The 22,457-nt window shown below is 37.3% G+C and overlaps 1 protein-coding gene, 1 long non-coding RNA gene and 1 pseudogene across 6 annotated transcripts in view; 2 read left to right on the forward strand and 1 right to left on the reverse strand.

Annotated features, from left to right (window-relative positions):
• LOC309859048 overlaps positions 1 to 10,355 on the reverse strand; it is a 207,257-nt gene extending 196,902 nt beyond the window's left edge. For all 3 annotated transcript variants that reach the window (XR_014308503.1, XR_014308504.1, XR_014308505.1), the window contains exon 1: positions 10,273 to 10,355. This is a non-coding gene — a long non-coding RNA (uncharacterized lncRNA). The remainder of the gene's footprint in view (positions 1 to 10,272) is intronic.
• On the forward strand, positions 5,391 to 7,059 carry LOC309858772 (protein SET pseudogene; annotated as a pseudogene). The gene has a single exon. The product of its transcript is annotated as a protein SET pseudogene (transcript).
• A 63-nt stretch (positions 10,356 to 10,418) lies between the features above and the next one.
• Positions 10,419 to 22,457, forward strand: part of SNX16 (sorting nexin 16) — a 42,335-nt gene continuing 30,296 nt past the window's right edge. The window contains exons 1-4 of one of the 2 annotated variants that reach the window (XM_082719444.1): positions 10,419 to 10,623; positions 12,387 to 12,634; positions 12,722 to 12,861; positions 21,419 to 21,505. In XM_082719444.1, the coding sequence (XP_082575570.1) occupies positions 12,487 to 12,634; positions 12,722 to 12,861; positions 21,419 to 21,505 (375 nt within the window). In that variant the 5' untranslated portion in view covers positions 10,419 to 10,623; positions 12,387 to 12,486. Of the gene's footprint in view, positions 10,624 to 12,386; positions 12,862 to 21,418; positions 21,506 to 22,457 lie in introns of both variants that reach the window. The other variant, XM_082719443.1, reaches the window with a different exon arrangement.

The raw sequence follows: 22,457 nt of genomic DNA on the forward strand, positions 1-22,457 counted from the left end.
GAACATCAGTTTATCAAGATCAATGATTTTGAGTCGACGCTAAGATGCATAAATTTTACTAGAACTAGGTAATGACAAAGAGGAAGAAAAAAAGAAATGAAACTAAGCTAGTTACAATAGTGTTAAATGGGATGAAGAACCCAGGAGCAGAAGTTTCTGAAACTAAACCCAAAGACCTTGTTTTCAACCAATGTCTTGGCAAGCGTGGTTCTTAGAGGGTCAAGGCTCCACGCACCACAATGACAGAGGATGTATGGTAGAGTAGAAATGTGAACATGGACTTTGGAGACAGATAGAACTGAGCATGAGTCCCAACCTTGCCAAACAAGCTAACCTCTCAGAGAATAACTTTCCATATAAAAAGGACAAGCTAATCAGCCTCTCAGAGATGCAATCTGTAAAGTATCAATTATAATCACAGTACCTGTTTCATGAGATTACTGTGAGGATTAAATAAATTAATGCACATAAAATCAGTAGTGCAGTTCTCTACCCACAGTTAACTGCTGTTCATTCATTCAGCAAATATCTATATGTGATGTTATTAATATTGTCTATCATTTTAAGCTATCTAGTTGGCTCAAGAGATAATAATAGTTATTATTCATTTTACCAGGCACCGTACTAAGCACTTAAGAAGCATGATGACTTTCTATTTTTCAAAAGAACACTCTTAGGAAAAACTATTATTGTTGCACATGACAGATGAAGAAAAGTTGGAAGTAATCCAAACAAAAGACCAGAGGTAGCCCAGATGATTTCAGCCCTGAAAAAGGTGAAGAGGTGTGATGTTCACCTGCAAAATGAGTACGAATGAGCACAAATCCTAGTGCTGATGTATTAGACTTGCTAATTCTTCCAGAGCTTTACTTTTCCTCCAAAAACTATAGTTTTCTTAGGACGATGTCTTACACACTGAGATGCTGAGACCTGGCACCCGAACTTCAGAAAACCGAAATTTTTTTCCCATGTTTATATAAGGAGTTGGAGCATATCTCAAATTTAATTAAGACAAAGACTTAAATGTACAATAATATCCATCCATTGGTCTGTTTAATTTTTTTTTAATTTTTATTTTTTATAAACATGTTTAATTTCAGTAGTTTAGGTTTTTCTTTTTTTTTCCACTTTATTTTTGCTCAGCCTAATGCCTTTTATAGATCTGATCATTGCTAACCAGTCTGTGATATTCATTCCGTTATCTACTTCAGATTTCAAATGATACATATAAATTTATAAGACACTAGATCTTAAGTGGACCTTTGAAATCACTTATCTAGTCCAACAGTTTAGAAATTATTGTGAACAAATGAAAGAATCTTTTCTCTTAACCAGAGCAGCTTCATTTTGTTTCATAGAGCAAGTGTTGCTTCTTTGAAACCAAATTCCACTGAGAATATGTATGTAATTTTTGTTTGTTTACATTAAGCCACCAAGCTGATAAAAAAAAAAAACCACACAAAACAAAACTTTATTCACAACTTTTCATTCATTTATCCATTCAGTTTGACCTCACATATGCCAGAGTTTCTGCCAACCAGTGAAGAAGAAGAAAATAACATGATCTCTGCCTCAAGAAACATGTGTTCTAGTCAAGAAGGCAGACACACAAGAACAACCACATCTAATATGAGGATGGCTACAGTAGAAGCTTATAAAAGGAACGGTGAGGATATGGTTGAAAGGGATTAAGACAAAAATGGAGGTCACCTAGAGCTGGGACTCAGAAATGGGATGAGAGAAGTAGGATAACTCCCAGGCAAAAGCGACAACAAATGCTAGCAGGAGAGAAAATGAAGAGTTCAGAATGGGAAATAATTGATATGGCTGTTCAGTGAAATTCATTGCATGTGATAGGTACTCAATAAATAGCTGGTTAGTTGATTAATTAATTAAACTAGAGGAAATAGACTATAAAACTAGATAAAAGTCAGTTCATGAAGGGTCTCACAGGCTGACTCAAAGAATTCAATTTTGTTTTCTAAACTAGGAGTTGAAAAAACAAATGTCTAAAGGGATTTATAGGAAATGTGAATAAGTGGGTCAGGCATAAAAAAATAGTAATTATGGGGACTATACGTGACTATACTTGAAGTACTTGCTTTATTCAGGTAGAATGTAAGGTACGGTCAGCACATCAATGTCTATAGGATCCCAACCTTTATGCTGCACACATAAATAAGTGTGCTATATAATGTGATGACTGCCTCCATTCACATATCAAATACAAAAGGATGATTGAGGAGGGGATTTCCTTTCTATCAAATAGACATTACTGGTGAGACTGCATCTGAGACAATTTGAGGAATGAGTAGGAGCTCATCTTTCTACTTCCAGCTACATACCTTTCAACCCAATGAGGCTAGTCTCCTTAATGAAGAGACAACACCCTACACTCTACTATGTTCTCTCTGAAGTCTTTGAACCTCCCTGGTGTGACCTTTATTTACTCAATTCCCACCACCAATTAAAGGCCCAATGTAGGCCTTCTCATTCATAAAATCCAAGAAAACTTCCCAGGTATCCAACGTACTTGAGAATGTACCAGAGATAAGACTCAGCTGAGAAACTTAAAGACATTAGGACATAAGAATGTAGAAGTGCTCACTGGGGGGTGCCTGGGTGGCTTGGTCAGTTGGTTGGGCAACTGCCTCGAGCTCAGGTCATGATCACCGAGTCCTGGGATCAAGTCCAACATCAGGCTCCCAGCTCCACGGGGGGTCTGCTTCTCCCTCTCTCTGACCTTCTCCCCCTCTCGTGCTCACTCTCACTCTCTCTCTCAAATAAATAAAATCTTTAAAAAAAAAAAGTGCTCAGGAAAGCGTGTCTTATTATGTGTGATGAGCAGCTTACTTATTGAGTACTCAAGGATTCATTAGCTTTGTGATTACAGGAAGATTTTTAAGCTTCTGTTTTCCTCAGTAGTCTTAGCTCTAAAATAGAGGCTTATCTCCATGATCTCTTTAGTTTCTTTCAGTTCTAAAGCTGTAATTAAGATCTAGTGATTTTGTGAGGGAATTTGATCTGTTACATTTCCCTTAAGATTTCCACATATGCTTTTGAAATTTTCCTTACGTAATTTGGTGAGTGGAATTCACGAAAGAATCAATGGTAGGGATCCTGAACAGTGTCTTCTCTGTACCATTATATATGCCATATAATTCCTACCACAGATCTAGGAAATTGCAAAGATCATAGGTTAATTGCAATAAAGTTGGCTGTCTGTGTTCCTCTGTTACTTTGATCACCACCTGTTATTTTAAGTATAGGTCACTTGTGGTTCTTCTCTGGACCCTCACAATCTCATGGCAGTGAGAAAATAGGAGTAAGTAGATTACAGAGCCTGAACATGAAATCACAGAAACATCACCTATGGAAAACAACATACACAAATTAGGGAAGCCATGAAAGTATACCAAAATAATAACTGAACAGGAGTTGTTTTTTATATTAATTTAGGCATTATAAATCACTGAGAAGGAATTGTTTGTATTTTATCTGCTTTTAAACTTCATAAACTGAATATGAAGTTTAAAAAACCAGGCCTCCTTCTAACTTGCTGTAGTAGTTATACTTTTGTTTATAGGAAGAACCAACTCTTGGCTAGGTTTAAACAAAAACCAAATCTATTGAAAGTACACTAGGGTATCTCATGAACTCCAAGTAAAAGTGAAGAATGGGGAATGACCAGATCAACTCCAGTGACCCACTTTTTTGACCCACTTACCACAAAATTTCCTCTATCTGACTTCACTTTTTTGACCCACTTACCACAAAATTTCCTTTATCTGACTTCACCTCAAGTGACTTCCAGTCTGTATCTTCCTCCCACCTCTCTTAATTCCTAGGAGAGAGCATCCTTTGGATATAATTTAAGTCAAATGTCCTCCTTAAGAACAATTAACTATGACAAAAAACATTTGTTATCAGACTAACATATTAGGGACCCAGCCTTACAGCAGACAGACCAGTTCCAGAGAAGGGGCAAACGTGGGACTCCAGGAAGCCACCTCAAGAGATGTCTGCCTATGTACATATATTTTTCTGCTGGGTTTTTGGTTTTGTTTTTTTATACCACTCTTCCCTCTCTTCCTAAACCTTTCACCCTCCATTACCAATCTCTATATATCATTGTATAAAATTGTTCCTAGAGTGGGCTCAAAATATCCTAGTCGATGTATATATTTTATATAAAATTAAAATAAACAAAGGACTGAAAAATGGTCTGTTACTCTACAAATTAAAATGTACACAATTTCATTTGATTGTGTGTACTATATAGAGTCATCCAAAATTAACTAAAATATTGCATAGAGACTAGCCATTACATATGCTCTGTCAAAATGTAACTTTCACTCTGACAACCACAGGATATACTTTCTTGATTATTAAAGACATTCAGGAGCCCAAAAGTAAACCCATACATACATGGTCAATTAATTTATGACAAACCAAGAATATAAAATGGGGAAAGGATAGTCTCTTCAATAAATGGTGTTGGAAAAACTGGACAACCATATGTACAAAAATAAAACTATGGTGTATCTTTACACCATACACAAAAATTAACTCAGGAGAGATTAAAGACTTGAATGTAAAACCTGAAACCATAAAACTCCTCAAAGAAAACACAGGTGGGAAACTCCTTGACATGAGTCTTGGCAATGATTTTTTTGGATCCAGCCTCAAAAGCAAAGGCAACAGAAGCAAGAACAAACAAGTGGGAGTATATCAAACTAAAAACCTTCTGCAGAGCAAAGTAAATTATCTATAAAATGAAAAGGCAACCTACTGAGTGGGAGAAAATATTTGCAAAACATGTGGGAACTGATAAGGTATTAACATGCAAAATATATAAAGACCTCACACAATTCAGAAACAGCAATTGGGCAGAGGATCTTAACAGACATTTTTCCAAAGAAGACATATGGATGGCCAACAGGCATATGGAAAAATACTCAACGGTATCTTCAGAGAAATGCAAATCAAAACCACAATGACTGCAGGGGTTGGCAGGGATGGGTTATATAGGTGATGGGGATTAAGAAGTATATTTGTGATGAGCTCCAGGTGTTACATGGAAGTGTTGAATCACTATTATACAACTGAAACTAATATTACAGTACATGTTAACTAACTGGAGTTTAAATAAAAACTTAAATTAAAAAAAAACACACACACAATGAGATTATCACCTCACACTTGTCAGACTGGTTATTATCCAAAAGACAAGAAATAGGGGTTCCTGGCTGCTCAGTCACTAGGGAATACAACTCTTGATTTTGGAGTTGTAAGTTCGAACCCCACACTGGACACAGAGATTACTTTAAAAAGTTAAATTAAGGAATCAGAGCTTCCAAACGTGCCTCTCTCCCGGTGTCCTGGAGTTTCCTCGCAGCATGGCCCCCAAACGCCAGTCTTCGCTCCCGCCTCAAATGAAGAAACCGAGACAGCCCCCTGCCCCCAAGCCAGGGCAGACGTCAACATCCCAGCACTTGCATAGAGGAGAAAAAGAACAGCAAGAAGCAATTGAACATATTGATGAAGTACAAAATAAAATAGACTTAATGAACAAGCCAGTGAGGAGATTTTGAAAGTAGAACAGAAATATAACAAACTCCGCCAATTTTTTCAGAAGAGGTCGGAATTGATCGCCAAAATCCCCAATTTTTGGGTAACAACATTTGTCAACCATCCACAAGTGTCTGCACTGCTTGGGGAGGAGGATGAAGAGGCGCTGCATTATTTGACAAGAGTTGAAGTGACAGAATTTGAAGATATTAAATCAGATTACAGAATAGATTTTTATTTTGATGAAAACCCTTACTTCGAAAATAAAGTTCTCTCCAAAGAATTTCATCTGAATGAGAGTGGTGATCCATCTTCAAAGTCCACTGAAATCAAATGGAAATCTGGAAAGGATTTGACGAAACGTTCAAGTCAACACAGAATAAAGCCAGCAGGAAGAGACAGCATGAGGAACCAGAGAGCTTCTTCACCTGGTTTACTGACCATTCTGATGCAGGTGCAGATGAGTTAGGAGAAGTCATCAAAGATGATATTTGGCCAAATCCATTACAGTACTACTTGGTTCCCGATATGGATGACGAAGAAGGGGAAGGAGAAGAGGATGATGATGATGATGAAGAAGAAGAAGAAGGATTGGAAGATATTGATGAAGAAGGAGATGAGGATGAAGGTGAAGAAGATGAAGATGATGATGAGGGGGAGGAAGGAGAGGAGGATGAAGGAAAGGATGACTAATGGAGCACTGATGGATTCCAACCTTCCTTTTTTAATTTTCTTCAGTCCCTGGGAGCAAGTTGCCGTCTTTTTTTTTTTCCTTCTTCTTTTTCTTTTCTCCTCTCGTGCTCATTCGCCCTGTTTTTTGAAGTCTCCTTTTTCTCTCCCTTTATACCATGGTTCTCAGCTTATTTTGGGGGGAAATACCTTGAGCAGAATACAGTGGGAAAAGAATCTCTACCTCTTTTTGTTCCAAATTCATTTTTGTCCCTTCCTGTCTCAACAAAAACAAAAACTTTATGGAATCAACACCACCGTGCTCTGTGGGAAAAAAGAAAAACCTTCTGCTCCCTTAGCTCTGCTGGAAGCTGGAGGGTGCTAGGCCCCTGTATAGTAGTGCATAGAATTCTAGCTTTTTTCCTCCTTTCTCTGTATATTGGGTTCAGAGATTACACTGTGTCTCTATGTGAATATGGACAGTTAGCATTTACCAACATGTACCTGTCTACTTTCTCTTGTTTAAAAAAAAGAAAAAAAAACTTTAAAAAATGGGGTTATAGAAGGTCAGCAAAGGGTGGGTTTGAGATGTTTGGGTGGGTTAAGTGGGCATTTTGACAACATGGCTTCTCCTTTGGCATGTTTAATTGTGATGTTTAACGGACATCCTAGCAGTTTAAGATGACACTTTTAAAATAAATCTCTCTCCTAATGATGACTTGAGCCCTGCCACTCGATGGGAGAATCAGCAGAACTTGTAGGATCTTATTTGGAATTGACATTCTCTATTGTAATTTTGTTCCTGTTTATTTTTAAAATTTTCTTTTTGTTTCACTGGAAAGGAAAGATGCTCAGTTTTAAAGGTTAAAAGTGTACAAGTTGCTTTGTTACAATAAAACTAAATGTGTAAAAAAAAATAAAAAGTTAAATAAAGTTAAACTATACTCATGTATCATTTTTTTAAAAAGATAAGAAATAACAAGTGTTGGTGAGGATGTGGAGAAAGGGAACTTTCATGTACTGTTGGTGAGAATGCAGCCACTATGGAGAACAGTATGTAGGTTCCTAAAATAATTAAAAATATAATTACCATATAATCCAAAAATTCCACTTCTGGGTATTTATCCAAAGAAAACAAAAACACTAACTCAAATTGGTGGCAGATTCATAATTCTCAGACCAGAGCTCTTTCTGCTACTGGAATTTTTTTTTTCTTTTTCTTTAAAAAAAGTTCTTTCATTCTGGAAAACAGTATGGAGGTTCCTCATGAATGGAAAACAGAACTACCCTACCACTCAGCAATTGCACCACTAGGTATTTACCCAAATAATACAAAAATACAGATTCAAAGGGGTATGCGAACCCTAATGTTTACAGCAGCATTAACAATAGCTAAATTATGGAAAGAGTAAGAATGTTCATCAACATGAATCCAACAAGATGAATGGATAAAGAAGATGTGTATACACACACACATACACACAGGAATACTACTCAACTATCAACAAGAATGAAATCTTGCCATTCGCAAACAAATGGATCGAACTAGGTAGTAGTATTCTAAGCAAAGTCAGAGAAAGAAAAATACGCTATGATTTTACTCATATTGGAATTTAACAAGAGAGATGAACATATGAGAAGGAAAAAAAAGAGAGGGAAGCAAATCATAAGAGACTTTTAAAGATAGAGAACAAACAGTGTTGCTGGAGGGAGGTAGAAGGGATGGGCAAGATGGGGGATGGGTATTAAGGAGGGCACTTGTGATGAGCAGTGGGTGTGTATGTAGGGATGTATCACTTACTTCTATTCCAGAAACCAATATTGCACTATATGTTAACTAACTAGAATGTAAATAAAAATTTGAAAGAAACAACAACAAAAAACAAAAACAAAAACATACCATATACACACTCCCATGCTCACTGCACCATTATTTACAATAGCCAGGATTTGGAAACACATTTTTTTTTCTTAAGATTTTATTTATTTGTCAGAGAGAGCGAGCGAGAGCGAGCACAGGCAGACAGAGTGGAAGGCAGAGTCAGAGGGAGAAGCAGGATCCCTGCGGAGCAAGGAGCCGATGTGGGACTCGATCCCAGGACGCCGGGATCATGACCTGAGCCGAAGGCAGCTGCTTAACCAACTGAGCCACCCAGGTGTCCCTGGAAACACATTTAAATGTCTGTCAATAGATGAATGGTTAGGGGTGCCTGGGTGGGTCAGTGGGTTAAAGCTTCTGCCTTCAGCTCAAGTCATGATCCCAGGGTCCTGGGATCAGATCCCGCATACAGCTCTCTGCTCGGTGGGGAGCCTGCTTCCCCCTCTCTCTCTGCCCACCTCTCTGCCTACTTGCGATCTTTGTCTGTCAAATAAATAAATAAATAAAATCTTTTAAAAAAATAGATGAATGGATAAAGAAGATGAGAGAGCAATAATGGGTAGATAGATATAACAGAATATTACACAGCCATAAAAAAAGAATGAGATCTTGTCATTTGTGACAACGTGGATTGACCTAGAAAGCATTATGCTAAGTGAAATAAGTCAAAGAAAGACCAATATCATATGACTTCACTTATATATGGAATTTAAAAAAACAAAAACAAAACAACAAGTTCATAGATACAGAGAACAGATTCATGGTTACCAGAGGTGGAGGTGAGCAAAATGCATAAACAGGTTGAAAGGTACAAACTTCTAGTTCAAAAATAAGTAAATCACAAGGATATAATGTAAAGAATGCAATTATAGTTAATAATACTGTATTGATTATCTGAAAATTGCAAGAAAGTAAATATCAATGTCCTCATGACATGAAAAAACTTCTGGAACTATGTATGGTGACAGATGTTAATTAGATTTATTGTAGCGACCATTTTCTCAATATATACAAATGTCAAATAATTATGTTGCGCACTTAAAGCTAATGTAATGTAATATGTAAATTATACCTCAACTTTGAAAAATCTTTCAATAGTCTGCAAGATAAAGAATACATATAGTCTCTATATCTTGTTTGTTCCTTTCAATAATTTGTGTGGGAAGTTCTTGGACAATTTCAACTTTCCTAGATCCTTCCTCTTCCTAACTGTGGTATTTGTACACTTTTGTCTCTTTAAAGTTTAATTTACCTTGGCTTTGGATTGATTTTGGATTTTGGATTTTCTCATTGTAAGTATCTTTTGCTACCATCTGCAGCCCTGCCCACAGGTGAAGGAAATACTCCAAGGCAAATCTTTTTCCTTTCTTTTCTCTCTATACCCTTATTCACTTACAGAACTCATGGATACAACTGCCACTTCAAGGTCAAGACTGCCAACTCTGAACAGAAAACTCATGTTCTAGTCTACTGTTTCCACAGAATTCCCTTTCTATGTCTCAATCACACAAGAAGGGCAATACCATCAATAAAAAGCATTATTATGCCACAAACCAGATTCTTTTCCTATGCCCATTTTGAAATCACAGCTATCAATTTTTCCCAGTCTCCGTAATGTTCCAAAGCCTAGAAATCATGGGATAATCTTTAAATCAAAATGCACAATTCTAATGATAAGCAACCCTGTGAACTGGTCTAAATTTTGGTACTTCACTATCAAAAAACAGTTCTCCTGATAACTTTACAGGTCTTCAGATGTCCAAGTCTAACAAGCCTCATGTATCATTTGAGATAAAACTGCTCCCTGGACTGTAAAAACACAAAACCCCTCAATAATTTCAATTATCTTTCCATGATAGGGCGAATAAGCGTTAGTGCAGTGTTCTATCTTCCCTCTCTTAGAATCGATTGTCATCCCTTAAAGCGCTACTAATTCTAGAAAACAATCTATAACCTATTAGAACCAGCCCAAGCTAGTGAGTGATGACTACAAGTCCCATGATGCAAAGCAGGAACCTGGACCAATGCTGGCTGTAGTTCCTCCTCGGAACTGTAATCTTCAGATCACCTGTGCGTCAAACTGAGGTCCTAACCTCCATTTCTCAAGTTAGTTTACAAAAATAAGCCTAGGGCAGAGAAGGTGGGATGCTTACCACAAAACCATATCCAACCCAGCTGCCAACGAGCCCCGTCCGGGGAACTCCTGTCCCGACCTCTGGGGTGGGGAGGGGTGAGGGTTACGAAGGAGGCGGGAATAGCGCCTTTTGTGTGACGTAACTTCCGGGAGAGGCGGCCGGGTTTGGCCCCACCCTCCACCTCGCTAGGAGCCTGGGCGGGGCGGCCAGGGTAGAGCCCGGCAGAGGCTGGGAGCAGCTGCTTTGGGGGCGGAAAGTCACGTGAGGCTTCTTGGTCCTGTGGGTGGAGACGAAAAGCTGCGGTTAAGCAGGGTCGGATGTAACCGTCACAGGGAAGTGTGCTCAAACGGAACGGCGGAGTGGGCTGAGGTAGGGAGAACGCAGCGGGCGCTGTCCTGGGCGCTCATGCGAGTGACACCTGCGACCCGGTGGCAGGCGGGCGGCGGGCGGACTCCACCGGAGGCTGGAGGGGCCCCGCGGGAGCCTCGGGGCCATCCTTAGGCCACCGCAGACTCCGCGTGCGTGTGGGAGGCGCTGGCCTCTCACCGGGCGGCGGAGGTGGCACCGTCTTGGGGCCCCGGGGAGCCCCGGGAGCAGTGCGCTTCTCCGTCCGGTGAGCCGAAGACCCGTGGCCTGCTCTGGTACGGACCAGGCAGTGCTAGGGTCGAGCTGCGCCTGGGTTTCTCTCCACTTTTCTCTGGCCACCCACTTCTCTCTCCTACCGTGTTGCTCAGGCTCGGGCCACCACACCTGACCGAGGTTTTCCCGTGTAGGACTATGTTAGCCCTTGGAGCATCTCTATGCTAAGGCAAAAGTGAAGACGCTATTAATGATTATTTTTAATCATTATTTTCTTGAAGTTTGGGTAGCGCTCGCTTCTTTGCGCGTCAGTGATTGTATGGACGGTCGTCGTCTCTCCCCAGCCTCAGGGCCTCAGGTAGTTGAGTGGCAAGGGGCAGGGCTATCCCACGGGCCTGGGAAAGGATAAGGTTTCAGACTTTTATTTACTACTTTTGGGGGAGGCCATCAAGCAGAACCGAGGAGCAGTGAATCAGCAGTTCAAGTTTTCTTGAATCTTTGATGATGAGGAAGGTTGCCCAGAGCCACGTGCTCGATTAAAAATCTTACTTCAGCATCTTTCCAGGTCCTGCGGCTCTCTCCCTACCTTGCTCAACAGCGGAGTTGCCTAGATGTGGTTAAGATAGGCAAACCCCTTGTTATGTGTCATTTCACAGGTCTGTAGTTATTGCAGTTTCTTAGTTTATTATTTATTATTTAACCCTTAGTGGGAAACCCTTTCATTATGTAACTGTGAGATTCTGAGACAAGATAAACCAGTCCTTTTGACAACAGGGATTACTGCGTATGAGTTACAAGGATTTGTTAAGTTCCCTCAAGTTTCTGGCATAACAGGATTACTGATGATCTGGAAACTGTGAAGAACATTTTAACTTTCAATCATTTCATCTTGTTGAATATAAGTTTGGGTCTTATTTGACTAATTTAATTTGGCCACTTTTTTTTTTCTTTTCCCTCAAGTACATTTGGTTCTGGGTTTAATAAATGGTTACCTTAAGAACAGTTGATATTTACCTTGTAGCATCTAAGTTTATTGTTTAGTTATTACTCTGAGTAATTAGTTTATTGATTTTGATTGGTTTCACTAATTAAATCAAAAGGAAATGTGAATAATTCTCCCTTTCTTTTCTTCCTCTTTCCCTCCCCTTGTACTGTATGTGGAACTGTCAGGACCAGAGTAGACAATAAAGCTTCAGAAAGGTCTTTACCATTCCCTGTTCCCAATTCTTCTGTGTAGGTGAAATCGGTTTTAAATGAACATTATAGAAATCTATCACAAGGAAAGAGAGTGGGGATTAAAAAGGATGACTTGTAATATGAAGGTCAAGAAAGAGTGTGGAATAGTTCTGCTCTCTTTATCATGCAAGTGGGAATCCTTAGAGATGATATCTTGGGAATAAATGAAGTGATCTGAGGTGTGTTTTCATTCCAAATGAAGTAATAGAGTGTCACAAAATCAAAAGAAATCGATGTGAACATTCATAGTTTTTTTTTTTTTTGGATAATGCTCCAAATTAAATACTAACCTTTCAATATGTTCTTCTCATTTTTAGATAGTGAATTCCTAAGAAGAAAATAATGGATTTCATATTAGTTGTTCTCTAAGTGTTTGGACTCAGCATTGTGCAGGTTTATTGCAAAGTCGAAAAGAAGATGGCAACTCCTTATGTCCCAGTTCCTATGCCCATAGGGAACTCTGCTTCCAGTTTTACAGCCAACAGAAACCAAAGAAGTTCTTCTTTTGGGAGTATCTCAACAAGCTCAAACTCTTCCAAAGGCCAGTTAGAGGACTCAAATATGGGTAATTTTAAACAGACAAGTGTACCCGATCAAATGGATAGTACTTCATCTGTCTGTAGCAGTCCCCTCATTAGGACTAAATTTACAGGTGCAGATTCTTCCATTGAGTATTCTGCTAGACCAAGAGAAAGTGAAGAACAAAATCCTGAAACAGTATATTTAGAAGATAGACCTTCTACACCTACTATACTGGGTTATGAAGTGATGGAAGAAAGAGCTAAATTTACTGTGAGTATTGACTTCTGCTGTAGATCAGTAGAAAGTGAAAATTGACTAACCTGTGTTCTATACCTGGGTTAAATTGTTACCTGTACTTAAAATTTCTTGAACATAAAATTCAAGTAAGTTTTACACCTCTAAATTCTGTCATGCTGTAGTAAACTTCATTTTACTTGAAACCAGCACACAAATCAAGAAACAAAACATTACCAGTATCCAAAAAGCAGCCCCCAACCAGGCTCTCCATCAGTCAATACTCACCCTCATGATAGCCTACATTAATTTTGCCTATTTTTCTACTTTATGCAAATGGAAATACAGAATGTGTACTCTTTTGGGTGTGTTCTCTTCAGCATCATGTTTGTAAGATCCATCCTTAATCTTGCATGTAAAAGCTAATTTTTATTACTGATAGTATTCCTTTATGTGAATATACTACAGTTTATTTTTATCCATTGTACTGTTGAAGAGCATATGGATAATTTCTAATTTGGGGCTGTTACAAATGGTACTGCTGTGAACCTTTTGGGTACTTACTGCTCATTAAACACATTAAAACATTTGTTTTACATCTGCGTAGGAGTAAAATTGCTAGATCATATGGCTAGCTTTAAAAGATACTAATGAACAGTGTACCAGAGTAGTTGCACTAGTTTATACTCCTTTAAGCAGTGTAGGAGAGTTCCAGTTACTCCACACCTTCCCAACATGTGGTTATTTTTTCATCTTTTTCACTATTATTTTATGCTATCCCAGTGGGGAGAGTAATATCACATTGTGGTCTTCATTTGCATTCTTAATGACTAATTAAATTGACTTTTTTGGCCAATAGATATTCTCTTTTGTGAAGTATCTGTTCAAGACCTTTATTCATTTTTCTTTGGAAAAGTTTTTTCCACTTTGATTTATAGTTTTCTGTGCATTTTGAACAAGTTCTTTGTTAGAGCATACATTGTGACTGTTCTGTCTATGATAATAGAGGCAAGTGTGCAGGTTTTTGCAAAGGCTAAAAGAAGGTGGCAACTCCTTGTGTCCCGTTTCTATGCCCATAGGGAACTCTGCTTCCAGTTTTGTCACTGTGTATGATCATCTCTGTGGCTTGCCTTTTCACTTTCTTAGTGATGCATTAGATAAACAAAAATTTGGAGTTTTACTATAGTCCAATTTATTTTTTCTTTTATGATTAGCACTTTTTAAAATCTGCCTACTCCCAGCTTGCAAAGTTGTTGTCCTATGTTTTCTTCTAAAAGCTTTATTCTTGGACCTTTCACATTTAGATCTGTAAACTATCTGGAATTTATTTTTGTCCGCGGTGTGAAACAATGGTCAAGATACTTTTTTCCCCTCCCTATGGGATCAAGTAATCAGGTTTTTATTGAAAAAACCACTCTCTCTGCATTTGCACCATTGCCAATGTCATATATCAGGCAACCATTTAAATATATGGGTTTGTTTCTATGTTCCATTTTTCCCTCATTTACCAATTTCACATTGTCTTTAATTATACATGCATTATGAGAGGACTTGATACCTGCTAGCTTAAGTAGTCTAGTTTTGTCATTCTTCTTCAGAATTGTCTTGGCTATCTTTCACCCTGTTCTGGGATTGTATTGAATCTGTAGACTAAAGAGATCTGACATCTTTACAATACTGAGTCTCTGAATCTAAACCTAATCCACTTACTGAAATCTTTAACTTCCTTTTATAGTTTTCAGAGCAGAAATCTTAGGAGTTTTAGTTAGAGGTTTTTGTTTGTTTGTTTGTTTTAAGTAATCTCTATACCCAATGTGGGGCTTGAACTCATGACCCCGAGATCAAGAGAAGCATGCGCTACTAACTGAGCCCGTCAGGCACCCCCTAGTTAGATTTATTTCCATGTATGTGGTTTGATGTTCTTGATATCTTGTTCTGATTTCTGTTCATTCATTGCTTTTGGTCTTGTGTATCAGTGTGAGTTTATGTATCTGGAGACCTGTTCAATACACTTATAATTGGAATAGTTCTTCCTCTTAGACTTTCTTAATATAAAGTTTTTATATTGACTTCAACATTTCATGCTGTAAACCTACAACAGTATAGAACGACCTCTGAGGAAAAAATTGTTGAGATAATTTTTGTTGTTAGGGGAAATGTTTAATTTTTATAAAAAGTTTTTTATCTGAGTATATTTGACAACAATGTTACATTTGTTTTAGGCATTCAGCATAGTGATTCTACTTCTCTATACATTATGCAATGCTCACCATAAGTGTAGCTACCCTTTGTCACCACATAACGCTATTGCAGTATCATTGACTATTTTCCCTATGCTGTACCATTTTTCCCTTTGACTTACTCATCCATAACTGAAGACCTGTATCTCCCACTCCCCTTCACCCATTTTGTACTTTCCCACCCTCCTTCCTCTGACAGCCACCAGTCTGTTCCCTGTATTTACAGATCTGATTCTGCTTTTTGTTTATTCATTTTGTTTTTTAGATTCCACATATGAGTAAAATCATGTGCTATTTGTCTTTTTCAGTCTGACTTACTTCTCTTGGCATAGTAGCCTCTATGTTCATCATTGTCGTTGCAAATGGCATGCTCTCATCCTTTTTTGTCATTGCATGATACTCCATATTGTGTGTGTGTGTTTATACCACACCTTTATCCATTCATCTATCAGTGGACACTTAGGTTGCTTCCATATCTTAGCTATTATAAATAATGCTGAAGGAAACCTAGGCTGCAAATATCTTTTTGAATTAGTGTTTTCATTTTCCTTGGGTAAATACCCAGTAGTGAAATGACTGAATCATAATGGTAATTCTATTTTTTAATTTTTTGAGGAATCGTCATGCTGTTTTCCTTAGCAGATGCATCCGTTTACGTTCCCACCAACAGTGTATAGGGGTTCCTTTTTCTCCACATCTTTGATAATACTTGTTATTTCTTCTTTTTTATTTTAGCAACACTGATAGATATAATGTAATATCTCATTCTGGTTATGCTCTGTATCTCCCTGATAGTGATGTTGAACATCTTTTCTTGTGTCTTCGGCCATCTGTATGTCTAATTTGGAAAAATCTTTATTCAGGTCCTCTGCTCATTTTTAATTGCATTTATTTGTGGGTTTTCTTTGTGTGGAGTTTTATAAGCTTTTTATATATTTTGGATATTAACCCCTTATCAAATATATCATTTGCAAATATCTTCTCCCATTCAGTAGGTTGCTTTTAGTGTTTTTTTTTTAATGGTTTCCTTTGCTTTGCAAAAGCTTCTTATTTTTATGTAGTCCCGATAGCTGATTTTAGCTTTTATTTCCCTTGCCTCAGGAGACTTATCTAAAAAAATTCGCTAAGGCTGATGTGAAAAAAAAATTACTGCATGTGTTCTCTTTTTTTATGGTTTCAGGTCTCACATTTAGGTCTTTAATCCCTTTTGAGTTTATTTTTGTGTAAGGTGTTAGAAAGTGATACAGTTTTATTCTTTTACATGTTGCTGTCCAGTTTTCCCAGCACCGTTTATGGAAGAGACTTTTTCCCATTGTATATCCTTGCCTCCTTTGTTACAGACTAATTGACTGTATAAGCTTGAGTTTATTTCTGGGTTTTCTATTCTGTTCCATTGATTGATGTGTCTATTTTTGTGCCAGTACCATTTGTTATGATTGGTACAGCTTTGTGGTATACCTTGAAATCTGGGATTGTGATACCTCCAGCTTTTTTCTTTCTCAAGATGCTGTGGCCATGCAGGATATTTTGTGATTCCAAACAAATTTTACAATTATTTGGTCTGCTTCTGTGGAAAATGCTATTGGTATTTTGATAGGGATTGCATTGAATCTATAGATTGCTTTAGGTTGTATGGACATTTTAATACCATTAGTTCTTCCAATCCATGAGCATGGAATATCTGTCCATTTATTTGCATTTTTTTCAATTTCTTTTGTCAATGTTTTATAGTTTTCAGAGTACAAGTCTCTCACTTCCTTCTTAAGTTTATTCCAAGGTATTTTATTCTGTTTGGCACAATTATAAGTAGAAATAGTTTCTTAATTTCTCTTTCTGCTACTTTGTTGTTAGTTTATAGAAACAACCAAAAAAATTCAATTTTATATCCTGCAACTTTATAGGATTTGTTTATTACTTCTGGTGGAAGTTTATTACTATGGTAGAATCTTTAAGGTTTTCTGCATACCGTATCATGACATCTGCAAATAGTGACAGTTAAACTTCTTCCTTACCATGGTTTCTTTTTTTGTTGTTTTTTAAAGATTTTATTTATTTATTTGACAGACAGAGGTCACAAGTAGGAAGAGAGGCGGGGGTGGGGGGAACAGGCTCCCTGCTGAGCAGAGAACCCTTTTCGGGGGATCGATCCCAGGACCCTGAGATCATGACCCGAGCCAAAGGCAGAGGCTTAACCCACTGAGCCACCCAGGCACTCCCCATTGTTTCTTTTTCTTGTATGATTGCTGTGGCTAGTACTTCTAGTACTTTGTTCAATGAAGGTGACAGGAGTAGGCATTCTTGTCTTGATCCTGATAAAGGAAAAGCTCTCAGCTTTTCACCATTGAGTATGATATTATCTGTGGGTCTTTCAGATATGACCTTTATTATGTTGAGATATGTTTATTCTAAACCTGTTTTGTTGGGAATTTTTATCATGAATAGATGTTGAATTTTGTGGGATGCTTTTTTGCCTCTGTTGAAGTGATCATATGATTTTTATCCTTCATGTTGTCGATATGGTTATATCATTTTTGCAATTACTGAACCATTCTTGAATCCCCAAAATAAATCTCACTTGGTTATGGTGAGTGATCCTCATAATGTGTTGTTGAATGCAGTTTGTTAATATTTTGTTGATGATTTTTGTGTACATCAGTATTGAGATAATTTATGAAGAGAGACAATCTTTAAAGTTAAATTATCATAAGACTGATGATGTGATGGGAAATTTGCATGGACCTGACATTTTTGGAAATTATGATAAGCCAGTGGCCCATTTTCTTACATTGACCTACTTTATGCTGGACGAACATTCATTGAAATGATGTGTGTGAAAATACAAGTTCATGGGCAAATTTAAGGCAGCAATACATAAAGTCTTTAAAAACACTTTGGAGGAAGAAGTAAATAATGGGTATAAAGTTATTTTCATTCATTTAATTCATGTTAGGGGTACCTACTGTGTGTAATGCACTCTTTCAGTGATAGTAGTACAGCAATTCAAATGAATGAATGCTAGATAAGTAAGCATTTTAAAATGTGGTATGTCATATGGTTCTAAGTGGTATAAAGAGAAATAAAAGAGTGAAGGGAGGTATTTTCCCCACAACCAGAGTTGAAATTTAAATCACATTGTCACTTACGGCCTCACTAAGAAGCAGTGAGCCATGAGAATATCTGGGGAAAGAATGTTCCTGACAGATGAGACAGCTGCAGAGGCCCTTGTGGCTGACAGCAAAAGAAGCCATGGGGAGAGATGCAGGAACTGAAATAACAGGTAAAGACAAAGGAGACACAGATCAAGTAGAGCATTTAGGCCATTGTAAGGCCATTAGATTTTATTCTGCCCAAGATGGGAATCTTTGAAAAGGTTTTAAAGGAAGTATAACATGATCTGACTTAATGTTTAAAGGCTCATCTGGTTGCTGAGTTAAGACTAGATTTTGTGGAGGAAAGAATGGAAACAGGAGGTATCAAGTTCTTGCAGTAATCCACGGAACATATGATGGTGGTATGGACAGGGAGGTGGAAGAAGTCCTAAGCAGTGATCAGATTCTGGGTATGTTTTGAAGGTAAAAACTTGAAATGTGGAATAAAGAGAAATCAAAGATTATCCTGAAGTTTTTGGGTAAACACTAGGGTTGCTGTTTAGTTAGATGGCAGGTTTTGAGTGCACGATCAGGATTTGGTTTTGGGCATGCTAAACTTGAGATACCTAGTAGACATGAAAATGTAGCTGTTAGGTGTGTGTGTATATGTGGATGTATGTCCATAGGCATATGTATTATGTATACATATGTAAAGTTGAGTTTAGGGGAGAGGTCTGAGCTGGATATATGAGCTTGGCAGTCTTAGGTTTGTAAGATAATTTTTCCTAGGTATATTTCTTTGAATTGAGCTCTTGACTGAAGAAAATGTTAGGAATGACTGGATAGTTCTTGTCAGTAGTGTGTCAAGCCTTTGAAAAGTGTTTAAGAAAAGAAGTGACTAGGAGGGGTGATAAGTCAGATTGGGAAGGAGCCATGAGGTAGGCTGCTTCAATTGGTAATGCTTTGTTTCTTGTGCTTGGTACTAGTTACATGAGTGTGTTGTTTTGTGACAGTTCATCAAGTTGTATACTTGTGATTTTTGTGCTTCTCTGTATGTATTCTGTGATTAGGTGTATGCTCCCACATAATTTATTTAAAATCCTAAAATAAGGACTATATAAAAAGCACAAAGTAGTATATACTAAGTTTCTAGTAAAAAGTAACTGCTGCTAGAACATAGAAGAGGGAGTGATCAGGAGTGCCTGGGTGGCTCAGTGGGTTACTCTGCCTTCGTTTCGGGTCATGGTCTCAGGGTCCTGGGATCGAGCCCCACATCAGGCTCTCTGCTTAGTGGGGAGCCTGCTTCCCCCTCTCTCTCTGTCTGCCTGTCTGCCTACTTGTGATCTCTCTCTCTGTCAAATAAATAAAGGAGGGAATGATCAGTAGTGTCCATAAACTTTCCACTGAAGGCCCTACTTACACAAATAGAAACATGGGAGAGCTTTCTAGAGAAGATAAAACCTGAAACCTGTACTTTGTCTTTCCTAGAGAAATAGGAGTTTTCAGAGGCCACTGTAGAGAAAAACTTGAAGACTCATTTTTTTAAAACAGGAGAATAAAGTCAATATAGATTATGTAGATAAACCTTATTATCATATGAAGTTGACTTTTATTATGCATCAGTTATTCATACTCAGAAAAGTTTTGAAGTCAGGTTATCCCTTTTGTTTCTTTTTTTTTTTTTTTTTTTTTTTTAAAGATTTTATTTATTTATTTGACAGAGAACACAAGTAGGCAGAGAGGCAGGCAGAGAGAGAGAGAGAGAGAGAGAGGAGGAAGCAGGCTCCCTGCTGAGCAGAGAGCCTGATGCGGGACTCGATCCCAGGACCCTGAGATCATGACCTGAGCCGAAGGCAGCGGCTTAACCCACTGAGCCACCCAGGCGCCCTCCCTTTTGTTTCAATTAGTAACTCCTAAAAAGAAATGTTTTATGAGTTTCACCTTTACAATTATCTTAAATAGGGACGTTCTGCAGACTTTAGTGGGTATCCAAATAATCCCTCATTCTTTATATGTTAAAAAGTTGAATTATTTATTTTTACTTCAAAATTAAAGGAGTCATCCTTAACTCTTGCTGATTCTCCCCTTTACAAACTGAAAGAGAGGTCTGTAAGGGAGAAAAATAAGACTATCTAGTCCCTAAACAATGAGTTTGTCTAGAGCATCCAGTAAGACTAGGTGAGCCACAAATGTGAGTCAGATTTGTAATTTAAAATTTCCTAGTAGCCATGTTTTAAAAAGTGAAAAGAAGCAGATGAAATTATACTTAATATATTTTACTTAATCCAGAACCATTTTAGTGAAGTATCTTTACATCTTTTTTTTTGTTCTCAGTCTTTGAAATCCAGTGTGTACTTACACTCACAGCACCTTGTCAGTTAGGACTTGTCACATTTCAAGTGTACAGTAGCCACTTGTGGCTAGAGGGCAGCGCCAGAGCTGCAATTGAAAGTTATTGCACAGCTGACTTAAAAAAAAAAAAACTTAACTCATTTTTAAGTTTCACTTGTTCAGCAAATCATTATTGAGTACTTCCTATGTGTCTTGTATTTAGTTTAGCCCAAAATGCTGTACCAAAACTACCAGGAGATGGTTTACTGAGAGTCTGTCAGAAATAGTAGTTCCTCATAATAAACTCTAAAATTATATTTAAGAAAAATAGAATATAGTTTTCTTATTGTATGCTTTTTAAAATACTGACTTGCTTCAACCAGGTTTTTTTATTTAAAGCCTAGATAATTGTGTGTAAGTACAGAAGTGTAAACTTTTATTGAATATGGATAGTTTTTAGCTGCATTATAACCTTGAAGAATAAAACAACATTAAATTTATTCAAAAACTTTGTGTGATAGTATTGAGTTTTGAAATTAAATTGATTGTATAGGACAAGAGTGGCTACTTTTCACAGCTTTTTCAAGTGTGATTCTTTCATCAATTTTAAATATTTAACATAAAATATATTTGGAACCGATGAGTTCATTTATTATTAGTATGTGCCAAAACATTTTGTCGCAAATTTGTCATAATAATGTTTCTTAAGAAACAAATCTTGTTTTTGGTGTCTACATTGATTATTTGTACATTTGATGTTCCAAATGGTTTCTGATATTTTTTACATATTGTTACGACCTGTGTCGTTAAGTAAAAGTTTTTGAAAATATTTGAAAAAATCTGAAATTTGAAAAAGTTTTGAAAATATTTTAAATATCTTTATTGACATTTTTTTTCACCTCTCTCTCTCTCCCCCCCCCACTTTCTGCATAGGTATATAAAATACTAGTTAAGAAGACACCAGAAGAAAGTTGGGTAGTTTTCAGAAGGTATACTGACTTCTCTAGACTTAATGATAAAGTAAGTACTTAAATAAATCTAAAATGGTCTTTCCAGTTTCAAATTATTTTCTGTTCAATTTATTATCTGTTCCTGACAATTCCACTGTTAAATATTTGTGGGTTTTCCTCCTTGTTGTTTGAGTGAAGTCAAATTTTGCCACTCCTAAGAAAATTAACTATCTTATTTCATTTTAATAGCCTATATACCCATCTCTATACATAACTTCCCTGTTGTAGAAAAAAAAAATTTTTAGTATAAAAATGTGAAAATCTTAAAACTGCTAACAGAAATATAAATGATTATATAGTCTTGTGAATTTTAAAAAGATGTATATAAGAGCCCCTAAATCATATGACTATAAGAAAATGAATAACAAAAAATATTTCTAACATATTGTATTAGTTTCTATTTCTGTTTAACAAATTACCGCAGTTTGTGACCTAAAACATACCTGTTTATTTAGTGATTTAGGTGGTCTCATCTGGGTTTACCACTGAGGGTTAGATAAAGTCAAAGTCAAGCTGTTGGCTAGATCGGGCTCTTCTCTGAAAGCTCTGAGAAGGTATCAGGTTTGTTGGGCTCATTTAAATTGTTGGCAAAGTTCAGTTTCTTGTAAGACCAAGGTCCCATTTCCTTGCTGGTTATCAGCCAGAGGTTGTTCTTAGTTCATAGAGTACTGTCCAGTCTTTGCACGTGTCCCCTCCATCTTCAAAGTCAGCAATTGCCGGTCAAGTCCTTTTTTGTGCTTTGAATCATCTGCCACCAGCTCGGGAGAAAGCTAGACTTTTAAAGGGCTCATGATAAGATTAGATTCACCAAGATAGTCTCCCTATCTTAAAGCCAAATGAAAAGTAATCCTAATTACATCTGCATAATCTCTTTTATGAGACAAAACAAAATCACAGAAGCAATACCAGGGACAACGATCATGGGGCCATCTAGAATTCTGCTTACTGCACATATGAAACAA

This window comes from Mustela nivalis, assembly GCF_964662115.1.
Source record: "Mustela nivalis genome assembly, chromosome: 2".
Taxonomy (NCBI): domain Eukaryota; kingdom Metazoa; phylum Chordata; class Mammalia; order Carnivora; family Mustelidae; genus Mustela; species Mustela nivalis.